This window comes from Palaemon carinicauda, chromosome 22, assembly GCF_036898095.1.
Source record: "Palaemon carinicauda isolate YSFRI2023 chromosome 22, ASM3689809v2, whole genome shotgun sequence".
NCBI classification, from domain to species: domain Eukaryota; kingdom Metazoa; phylum Arthropoda; class Malacostraca; order Decapoda; family Palaemonidae; genus Palaemon; species Palaemon carinicauda.
In genome coordinates, this window is record NC_090746.1 from 7270728 (window position 1) to 7282756 (window position 12029).

Below are 12029 nucleotides of genomic sequence, written 5' to 3' on the forward strand. Positions count from 1 at the left end.
AGGTTTTCATTGTTTCATAGACAGGTAATATGAAACTGGGAGACAATGTAGTTCTATTTTCATTCTATTTCTTATCATTTGGTGGTATCTAAATAGCTGTGGGTGTGAGGTATCATTGGTTTGTTTCTAGTATTATATAGTGCTGAAATTCTTTATGAATAATTTGTATAGGCAAAGTTAATAATTTTCCTCAAGATTGGTTAAATCAAGACAGTGGCAAATTGTATTAAATGAAATTAGTCTCTCCCATTAAGTATTTCTAAAAACTCCTGTCACCTAAATATTAAGCAATACCTGATAGAATGTTACACAAATTATATGAGTTTTCTGTTATTGATCTAACAGGTTATTTCCTAATCTTTCAATGTGAATAAATATCAATAAGGCTTTGCTCACATCACTATTTTTCTTTTCTCAATCATAAATCCAAAAATGACCAAGGCAGGAAAAATTAAATCTATTTCATAAAATTACAATAAAGTAGCTTCAAAATTATTTTGTATACAGTATAGAGCAGAGAGTTGTCATTTTTAAAAGAAAACAGTGGTAGTTATAGTATTCATAATTACTGTAATAACATTACTATACATTGATCACGTTATTTTCAGAATGATATAAAAAACTAATATGAAATTTATTCGTACTGACAGTGCTAATATAACATACTCTACTACAATAGTATCGCTGACGCAGAAGCAAACAGTACATAGCAAAGTGAAACAGTAACTAGCCTGGCCATTCAGGAAAACTATTCACAAATCGAAGAAAATTCTCTCTGTCTCTGTCTCTCTCTCTTTCTCATAAAGACCAGGTGTAACCTACGCTAGTCCATCTGTATTTGAATGAAATGATGGTGGGCTAATTCTGCTCCAAACTAAAAATATTCTAATTACATACCGGTAATCTATTATGATAAATACTGTACAAATTGTAATAGGCAAAATATTTGTAGATATGTCAATTGCATTAACCAAACTGCATATACACTATATTTTAGCTTTAAAAATAAACCCTGTAACTTGTTTCAAGTCTAAGAACCCAAGCATAACCCATTTACAAAATAAGAAAGAATTAAAATACATATACTGTATTAAATATAACTTGTACAGTATAAAGATAAATAAGTAATTTTCAATTTTATCAAGAAATTCTCATAGAAACTATAAACAAAAGGTCCTCAACTTACAAATTTAATTGGTTCTGAGAAGCTGTTTGCAAAAGAAATGTTGTACACTTTTGGTCTAAGGTAGGCCTAACCTGAATCCCATGCCCAGATTTCCAGCTACTAAAGTCAACAAATAGGTCAAGTTTCATTGGAAATAAATATCAGGTTTTTACAAATGTTGTTTTGCTTACAGTATTAAATGATATATTGTTTTATTTCAGTATTTATCTATCGTATTTTTGTTATTTTCCGTTGGATTTGTGTTTGTATCTCCAAACATCTCTAAGTCGAAAGTTAAGTTGAGGGCCTTCTGTATGCAATATCAAATCATGTACATAGTACTGTACCTGGTACCAATGACACTGGGTTGACTAGATTTAGTTACAGCATCCATACCGCTACCAAGGGATGAGGTGAGATCTAATCCCTCCTGCGACGTAGCTGAACCAGGACCAGAACCAAAATATTGCGGAACAAGATACGATGGCTGTTGGTGCTCATACCTGTATGCGAAAAACCATCAGTTTCATTTTAATTTGAAAAGGCTTTGAAAAACAATTGAATAATGCTTAAAATTCAATCACTAATGTCAAAGAAAGAAAAAAAAAAGGATATTGGTTTCACTACTCTAATTTGAATGAAAGCATTCATGGCATTATTTAGAGGAACCAAATGCAATCATCTGCCTTTCAACAACATAGCCTTCTTCATGAATTCATAGTAGATCTTTACAGGAAACTTTAATAAAAATGACAAAGATAACGGCAAAAATTACTTGAGAATTTCATAATAAAACGTTTGCTTTTAATCAGACCACAAGACAGACTTAAATATTTTTGGCCAGAATAGATTACAGAAAAAAATCATAACCTAAAGGGGAAATGGTGAACTCAATAATCACTATTTATAAAAGCTAAATACAAAAATAATTTCTTTAAACACATTTTTCACATTCCCATCAATCATATTAAGACAAATCCACAGTGGTAATGTCGGTTATGTCGATCAAGTCGATTATGAATTCTGAGACAAAATTTGAAGACCGAAGAGGGACTACGTGAACGGTAGAACCTGTACACCATTTGCTGGAAGTACACAACTCATTCTACTGTGAACATTTAATCTGATACAGTGAGTCTAAAGTAATAAGAGCTAGTTCATCCAGTATATGACTGATAGGTTTGTATAAATGCATTCTATGTTATAAAAACTTTAAATGTCCTTATCAAACTCATCAGTCAAAAGGTCACATTACAATTTCAATAGGAGGTTGGACAACAAATATTTCCAACTTTTGAAAAAGACCGATAGATGTGGAAAACCACTTGGTAATACAAAATGGCAAGAACAGAGAATCTTCCTATGGGGGTAATTAAGCAGATAAGCCCTGCTCTGTAAGTAAACTTTGAATTATTATCTGATTATATTACAGGTGCAGAAATCAATTAACAATTCAGTTGATTCATAGGTCCTCAATGGACCAGAACCTTATGTCTCCTGTAAATAAAATAATTAATGAACAGGGAAGATGGTCAAAGGGAAGAAGAGGAAACTGAGTTAACCTGATTCTACCAGTGGTAAGAATTAGACCTGTCACAACTATTGGTTCCCACTATCAAAAATTCAAACTCTTGTGCATAGAATACAGAGGGTAAAAGATAGCAAAATTCTAGTTGCATCTCTACATACCTGCAATCATGAGGGTCCATATTTCTATGTTCCTCTTGAAAGCCATGAAGATAGACAGGGCCTGATCTCATGCAAGGGAATTCACATTGCACCCTCTCTCCAACACTTCTAAATAAGTAATCAACGAAAATACAGTGTTCTTGGAAACACTGGTCCTTTGTAGGAGTATATAAAAAACCCTAGAACTCTTACCCAATAAGTGCCATGTCATTGAAGGGAGGCGCCGAATTCTCAGCAGACAAAGGTGGTCATCTGTGTTATTGGTTATTTTGGCTGGAATAGCTAAAGGGGTTGCAATATGATTTGAAGTATCTACTGTATCAATTTTAACAACAAAGATGGTGGCATTTGAGAAGTCTGCTTAAGATAACCTCAGGTAAATGAAACTAGGTTATGTATGCAACTTATCAACCACTTTAAAAGACAGAAAAGCTATCAGAAACATAACAGTCATCAGAAGGGGTAGCACAGATACATCTTGCAGGCTCATAAGAGACCTAGAGAGGTTGAGAAGGACTATGGAGAGGTCCCTATGATAATAACCAAAGTTTAATTAAAGGAAGTCTTTTTTTAAAGTGATTGAAAATGGAGTTTTTATGATAAAACAAAGTTTTATATATGGCTGATATCTCTAAATCGGCAGAATTTTTCAAAACGAGGCAACTGCCTTGTGGTGGTTGGGAGGTAGGTGGTAACACCCGTCACAGGGTGGTCCAAGGAATCATTCCCGTGTCCAAGACTTCAGTTCATCTATGCCCGACCTGTCTCCAGAGGGGAGGTGGGTGGGCCTTCGAATATATATATAACTGCCAGGTAAGTATTCATAAAACTTTGTTTTATCATAAAAACTCCATTTTTATGAATAGTACTTACCTGGCAGTTATATATATATAGCTGATTCACACATTTGGAGGAGGGAAACAGACAGTAAACATTGTTGGGGAAACAAAAAAAGAGTTGTAGGAGATAAAAACACCTTGATTCCTTGCCTGCTCAGGTAGCTGATTCAAAGGTACAGCCTTTAGAGTGGCTTTCCCTTAGGAGAGTTTATCCAGGAGTAAGCCTGCAATGCTGCAAAAAAATCAATCGAGTCTGTCAAAGGGATAAGACTAACAACTTGACTAGACTTCAGAAACTACCTTCGCCCCATATACTAAAAACTGCAACCTTACTAAAACTAACCACCTAACCCTGCAACATAGACATAAACTATTTATCTAGACTGAGGGAAACGCACCACAAGACGAAGTCCTCAGACTATCACAAACCCTCATACATGCATATAAACCAAGGTTGAGTGGGGTTATTAACTCCTTTGCCTAATACAGAAACTGCAGCTATGTATGGGGCCAAGGTACCGTATAGCACTTGCCAAAGTCTACTCTCACCTCTCTAAGTTAATGAGAAGCGAAGACAGAGTTGCTCCTCCAGAAAATTGCATCCATGAATAGCCTAACTAACATATATTCCTGATATGCCAGAGAGGTAGCAATGGCTCTCACTTCGTGAGCCCGTAATTTCAGCAGGGCGAAGTGTTCCTCCTCACATAAGAGGTGGGCTTCCCTAATTTTCTCCCTCAGGAAAAAGGACAAAGCATACTTAGACAGGGGTTTTTGGCGGATCTTTCACTGAACACCATAACAAGTTGGATGCACAGCTCACGTTAATAGTGTGAGCCAAAAAAAAAAAAAAACTTTGAGGGACCTAACTGGGCAAAGGAGTCTTTCCTTCTCTCGTGAGGTTAATGACATCAAACGTCGTAGGACAGGGTTACGAAGGGTTCTCGCTCTTTATGAGAAAGAAGAACCTTAAGGCACAAACTGCCCTATCCTAATTGAAGCTCACCCTCTTCCCAATCGCCAGGACTTCGCTGACCTCTTGGCATTCGCTAGAGTCATGAGGGAGAGGGTTTTCTTCGCTACAACTCGAAGAGAGGCTAGCGAGATAGGTTCAAATTTCTTGGAGAACAGAAACTTAAACACCACATCCAGGTTTAAGAGTACCTATTACATCGTCTGAAAAGACCCAATGAGGTCCTGCAAACCCTGATTTTGGGACAACTCTAGGCCTCTTTGCCTAAAGACGGCCGAGAGCATACTGCTGTATCCATTGATGGTAGATACAGCCAGCTAAGCATCCTGTCTGAGGTACAAGAAGAAGTCTGCAACCTGGCTCAGAGAGGTAGTGGATGAGGAAACTCGTGCCGCCTGCACCAAGCTCTAAAGGTCTCCCACCTAGATTGGTAGACTCTTTGTGAAGAGATCCCCCTTGCTCTGGCGATAGATTTCATCGCTTGTGCCGAAAAGCCTCGAGATCTGACAAGCTTCTAGTCAGTCTGAAGGAAGTCAGTTGAGAGCAAGGGGGGTTAGATGATACCTCTCGAAGTGGGGCTGTTTGAGAAGATCTGGACTTGCCGAAGTCTTCTTGGGAAGTCCACCAACATGCCCATCACTTCCGAAAACCATTCCCTAGCAGGCCAGAATGGAGCCGCTAGGATCATTCGCCCCGAATCGAGGAGAGCGAATTTCCTGAAGACCAGATTGATGATCTCGAACGGGGGCAACGCAAACATGTCCACCCCAGTCCAATCCATCAAGAAGGAGTCCACTGCTACAGCTTCCTCGTCCGGGACTAGGGAGCAGCAGTAGGGGATCCTCTTCTTCCAGTTGGAGGCAAAAAGGTCTGTTACAGGTCTGCCCCACAACATCCAGAGACTGACAGACTTGCGGGTTGAAAGACCATTCTGAGGGAAAAACAAGTCTCTTCCTGCTGAGCATGTTTGCCCCGATGTTCCTTGCCCTAGAACAAACCTCCTTTCTAGATCCAAGAGATCAGAACGAAGGCGTCCTTGATCTCGACACACGATTCGACTAGTGTCATCACGAAGTCCTAGATTCTCATGTTCAAAGTCATGCCTCATGCTAGAACTTCGACGTCGAGCGTCCTGAAAGACGAGGAGCCGATCGTCTTGTAAGACGTGGAGCCGAGAGGTTAACAGAGCGAGACGCTGAAAGTTCTAAAAGACATGGTGCTGAGCGTCCTGGTGTCAGAAGAGACTCTTCTTGTTGACAGGAAGACCTAATTATTTGATAGGCTCAACGTTATCTAAAAATCCAGATACAGGGATGCTCTGATTTCTCCAGAGAGCAGTATTCCGCTACATTGGGCAAAAGTTACGTGAACATGAGAGGGGCGGAGCTGCCAAAACACACGCCCGAAACTGACCCATTCTACACCCGTTCTTCCTTGTAAACAAACCTCAGATAAAGTTTGATTGCATAGCCTGCCACTTAGACTCCTCTCTAGAACTGGGAGAGAGAATCGTTGTAGCTAAAAACTAAAGGAGGTTTCCCTATAAAAGGAAAAAGTAATCCTCCTTCAGAAGAAGTACTGACCAAGGGTCTGCTCCCCTCTTCTCCAAAGATTTTGATGTCTCCATGGAGAACTTTGACTTCTGAACGAAGGCGTAAAGAGCATTAACGTCCGGGACCGGACAAAAGACTCCCTCTCCCAAAAGAGAGACATTGAAGTTGCAAAGTCGGTTAGGCAGAAAAGTCTTATCGGAGTAACTAACAAAGGAGGATTCACTAGGAAAAAGATTCCGCATCAATCCTTAGTAAAAACACGGACCAAAGGTCTGCTCCTCTCCTCTCCCAGGCTCGCCAGAAGTAGCAAAGTCTGGCTCCTACTGTTGTTAGTCATCAAAGGTTTCTGTTTTAAGAAACAAAAATTAATATATTCTTAAAGCTCCATTAATGACCACGTGAAAACTCAGAGGGTGGGGAACATGGAGCAACAGAACTTAGGATCCTCTCCTTCTGTTAACCTCAAGTAATTCAACAGGAGAAAAGTGATCACTAAAGTCATCCTTGACAAAGATCTTATAAGACGTGGCGTCACCCTGAAAGGACAAGGCGGCGATCGTCCTATCATCGTGAAAAACGAGGCTGCCCTCGGCCCGAAGGGCAAGAGTTGAGATTAAAAATAGATGTTGAACACACTCACCCGGTAGTTACATATAACCACCGGTAAAAATAAATGTCATAAATACCTACCCGGTAGTTACATACAAACGCCGGGAAAGTTATACAGTACGTTAAAGATTAAAATGAACAGAAAAAGGGAAAACAAATGTAATCCACAATTAATTCAAAGGGTATTCAAAAACAAGCGAGTTGTAATGATAAAAAGAACAGATATAGCAATAACGTATCTAAATATATAAATGTAAACAATAGGAACATATAAATGAAAATACTACTAAAACTAGAATTCCCATATCGTTGTTGTTGGAGTATAATAGCCAACACTTTAATTCCCATATCGAAAAGAACGCTACCAAGGCATGTTGGGACTGCACCGATAGTAACGAGTAACAGCGTAAATTAACCATACGCTAGTTTTATTTAATTTATGAAATTAGATCGATGATTTAAAGAACGAATACCAAATGGACAAATATTTCTTTAAAATTTTACATTAAAAGTTAAAAAAACTTATATAAGTGAAATTCCTCCCATTCTTTACATAAAACAAATAAAGAAAATTTGCAAGACATACATGAAGATTACGTCACACGACTGTGACGTCATAGAGTTGCCGGAACGGATTTCCGTCATCAGGATTAAAAACTTTGCACCTAAAATATAGTGCACAAACAAAACCTCTGCATACATACTGTGAGGATCAACCGACACTTTCGGTAACCTCACCTTGCATACATCACTCGCACAAACACGAAAATTAAGTTATCACTCATGATAAACAAAGTAAATAATAATAATAAAACACGATTGCCAAATCCCTAAATTAGTGTACTTCACCAAACGAAGTCCAAAAAAGCGAAGAAGGGAAAAAGATTCGAAAAACTCTCAATGGTGGACCGACGATGTTTTCGATCCAGCCGGCAGAGATGAACTGAAGTCTTGGACACGGGAATGATTCCTTGGACCACCCTGTGACGGGTGTTACCACCTACCTCCCAACCACCACAAGGCGGTTGCCTCGTTTTGAAAAATTCTGCCGATTTAGAGATATCAGCTATATATATATAACTGCCAGGTAAGTATTCATAAAAACGTCTTGTGAGATATTTTGAGTCTACTCATCAAAAAATTCCAAAAAGCAAGAATCTGTGCCATCTGGCCTTGTACAGCTTGTTGGTGAAAAAAAATGCAGAAACAAGGAAAAGTTGCAGTAGTGATCTCTCAAACATCCTTATCTTTAATCCTTCACAGCCTAACATGAAAGTACATGGCACCTGGAACAGTGTGAAACCTGTGGAGGAGAGGCATTTTCAGCTTTCATCTTGTCGACAAGAATTTATGACTGTCTGACAGTAACTAAGGAAGATCAAGGTACAAATACTGATAGGGACAGACAAGAGAAAAGAGGATGATCCTGGAGTGCCTGGGAAATGAACCTTAAAATGACTAGGTTGACCAAACTGAATGGAAATGAAGGAACAGAATAATTGTCGAGATCATCCCATCCCAACAGTGGAGACTGGATTATGTTGATCTCAGCAATACACCAAGAACTTGTGGTTCTAGCAGATTGAAGAGATCCAAATGGCATATGTCCCATACCCGTCAAAGAGCAGTTAAATTCCAGATCAAACCAGTGTTATGACGACATTCTTCTTTCCTGACTTAAACCTTTTGATTATCTTAACAATATAATTTTTTTTCAAAAAAATAATTCATACCAGAGTTTTCATAATAATCATTCTATGACTTGATGGTGAATTTTTTCTTCAACTGACACAGCCCAAACAAAACTTCATCAAAATGCTTCCACCATTACAGGCTTTGATGTGGCAGTGAATGTTAGTGTGGTCCTTTACTGTAAGTGCTACCTGTAAGCATGACTTGAGCTAATATTTCATACACCCCTATAACATTATAACAATCTTTGTAACTCATTCATATTCTCGATGATAGTTTTGCTTTTGAACATAGCTAGGTTAGCATTACTCATCAAATCTATGAAAACAGATGCTCCATTACGCAACACTAGGACACCAAGAGACACAGGGACACAGAGGAAAGGATAGGGAATGAACACGTGGGTAACGCGTGGTAGACACAAAGGGTCGGGGGACACAAGGGTCGCACTGGGTGAGGAGAGCGCGGCGGGATGGTAATCACGTCGCGACCAGAAACTTACTGAGGAGCACGACCTAAGCAAGCATGCTCTCCGACCCCGGGTCGCCTCAGGGCGCTTATCACTCTACCTGAGGTTGACCCCCATAGAAAACAGGAATAGGGTAAACCACACATAATTCTGGTCGGTTGGGAGGAGTCTCCCAGATACTCCTAAGAAAGTAGTTCGAGGTAAGTACTCCGTGTTGGAACAATCAGTATTTGTAGCACTTTAACAAGAATTTTTTTTGCCATTTGTCACACTTACTACAACTTACAGTACATGAGCCAAGAAGAGCCACAAATCACCAGAAATCATCTGTCTCATTGTAGCTCTTCCTTACTGTATATACTCAATAAACTTTGTTGTAAATTTTAATTGTATTTTATCTTTTAAATATATTTTTAGAGCAAATATGTAATTTCTATTTAGAACAACCAGTGCACTAGATTTGTCAGCTTCTGCCATTTCCATGTTATCATCTCCCATTAACTTAGCAAAGGCTTTCTTAATTTTAGGGGGTAATTTGGGACCACTAGTTTTGTCAAATTGCCATATAAAAGGCCATTGATCATACTTGCCTCCTCTCCGAAATATAAACTAATTTTTCCAAATTAAAAGATTCATCTCACGAGATGAGAAACTTTAGACCGCAACCTAAGACATAAGTAATATTTTGATCTAAATGCTTATTTGACAAATTAGCAACCCTAATCATACTCTAAAGCATGGTAATGCCAAGGGGATTCTCTTATCTCCAGTGCAGTATTAAGTAACATATACACTGTACAAGGAAAGTTTTGAAAGCAGAATATTAAATACCATTACGCCTAAATATGCAAAATAGTTTTGCTATTTTTATATACAGTACACACAATCTGGGAAGATTAAAATATAAAGGATGGTCACAATTATGAAAAATGTTATGCAACATGCACAAAGGACTAACAGAACAATGGTGCCAGAGATCAATATTCAGATCAAGAAAATCAGATTCAATAGACCCCAAGTTTTTGTCCAACAAATTAAAATGAGTCAGCAGCTGAAGACCAAACAGGAAAACAATACTTGATACAAGTTAGAATAAAATAATACATATATTTCTTTAGAATAGATTGCTCACAAAAAATCTTAAAATACTTTCTAGGCTAAAATCCCAGAAATGCTAATCTTGGTTCTGACGAGGTGTGGAGAATTACATCTTAGAGACCTCGCAAACCGGGGTAAAAAGTACTGCCAGGGTCATGGCCCAGGAAACCAAGGCTGTTGCAATAAAATCTCTCTCTTAAGACTTGTTAAGTCTATCAAGTAAGGCGTAAAGAATTTGATGGGTTTGCCTGTACATATCTATCATCCCCCTTGTTAAGGTGGAATTAACACTTCTTTTGCACAGTAATAAAAAAGCATTTAGCCAAAGGTGCGGCTTACCTATATCTATGTCCATTCAGCTACAGAGAATTCCAGCAGCTATACCAACAGGGAGGCGAAGCAGAGAAACACACACTGTCTTAACCTAGTTATGTTGTACCAGCTATCTTAGAGATGATACTTTTGGTCTTGTAAAGGAACTAGGATTGCTATACAACTCACTGGGTAGCACTCACATGTCAGAGTGAAAATGTGCGTAAGACTTGAGAGTGCATTCCCGCAAATAGTGCGCAGTAAAGGTGGTCTGATGCTTCCATACTCAAGCGTCTAAAACTTAGCCAAGAGATTTTTCTTAAAAGCTACAGTAGCACCAACTCCTCTGATCTCAATGGATGTGCACCTTTCACTTGTTCTGATGCACCACAGAATCTGGGGCATAATGCTCTGTTGATAGTCTCCGCAGCCAAAAGGAGATTGTATATTTAGTAATTATTTTTAACCCTATTAGTGCTTTTGGACAGATTCTGTAACCCAGAAAAGTAACTCATTAGGATCATCAGTTACTTAAGCAATGAAACTGTAAGGGATGAAAGCTGGAATCAAGGATTGACAGGTTTTCAGTTTCTGCTACAAAATAAGGCACTGCCTCAAGTTCTTTAAATGAGAGAACAAATACAAGATGACTCTGACTATAACTTCTCGGATTTGGTCCAATTCGGACCAACTGCTTGAGGCAACTGTTCAAGAGAGTAGGGGGAATCACCAACTTGGGAGAGTCAACTCCTCTCGAGAGGAATCATACTGTCCATCTTCCTTCATTCCAGACACCGTACGTGGCCGGCGCCAGAGGGTTTGAAATTTAAAAATTGTCTCAGTTCCCCCTATTCAGGGAATTATAAGATCTTATAAGCAAGACTTTGCCCTTGGATGCAGAACTGCTACATTTATCACCAGCTGGCAACCAAGGAGACAGAAGATCCTCACGATCTCTACGAGAGAGCCTGAAGGAACCAGAGGATCCTCATGATCTCTGAGAGAACCTAGAGGAACCAGAGGATCTCTTAGCCCTTGTCTTCAAGTCCTTACTCTCTCCACTTAGAACCCATCCAAAAGGGTGAATAAGTGTCTTCTGTGGAAACTCTAGATCTGAAGGTGGTCGTCTGTCGGAAAAATTCTCTGTAGAGTCGGACTTCCTTAAATACAGACTCTAGATAGACTAGATTGGTGACAGCCGGTAGTTGTCAACATACGAAATGCATCTCGGGGATCTAGATTGTAAATGCATTCGAGGAAAAGGATCTAATGAAAAGAATTTCCCTCTTGACCTACTACGAGGGTCATGTTGTTGCAAACTGTCCGACTGCAACAATACAGGAAAGACCTAGAATATAAGGTAATGCTTGAGACTTCTGGACAGTCAAGTCCTCATCCGTTGACTTCACTGGAGACTGAGCGCGCTTACACATGAACAGTCATACATACTGAGTAGTTTCCTTCCCTTCAGAAAAACACCATGAAGTGGGCTGAGGGCACATGTCTTCATTAGCTATCCCCTGTATGCCTGGAAACAAAATAGGAAAGAGAGCATCAACAGCACGCCAAGGCAAGCTATTATGCATTAACGTAATTTTTGCTTTTGTTTGTATCTGTCTTGTTACTGCAT

At 39.0% G+C, this 12029-nt stretch overlaps 1 protein-coding gene across 1 annotated transcript in view; it reads right to left on the reverse strand.

The window, feature by feature from the left end:
• LOC137616312 (uncharacterized) overlaps positions 1-12029 on the reverse strand; it is a 91285-nt gene that overhangs the window by 43266 nt on the left and 35990 nt on the right. The window contains exon 3 of the mRNA XM_068345959.1: positions 1513-1668. Coding sequence (XP_068202060.1) covers positions 1513-1668 — 156 coding nt within the window. The remainder of the gene's footprint in view (positions 1-1512; positions 1669-12029) is intronic.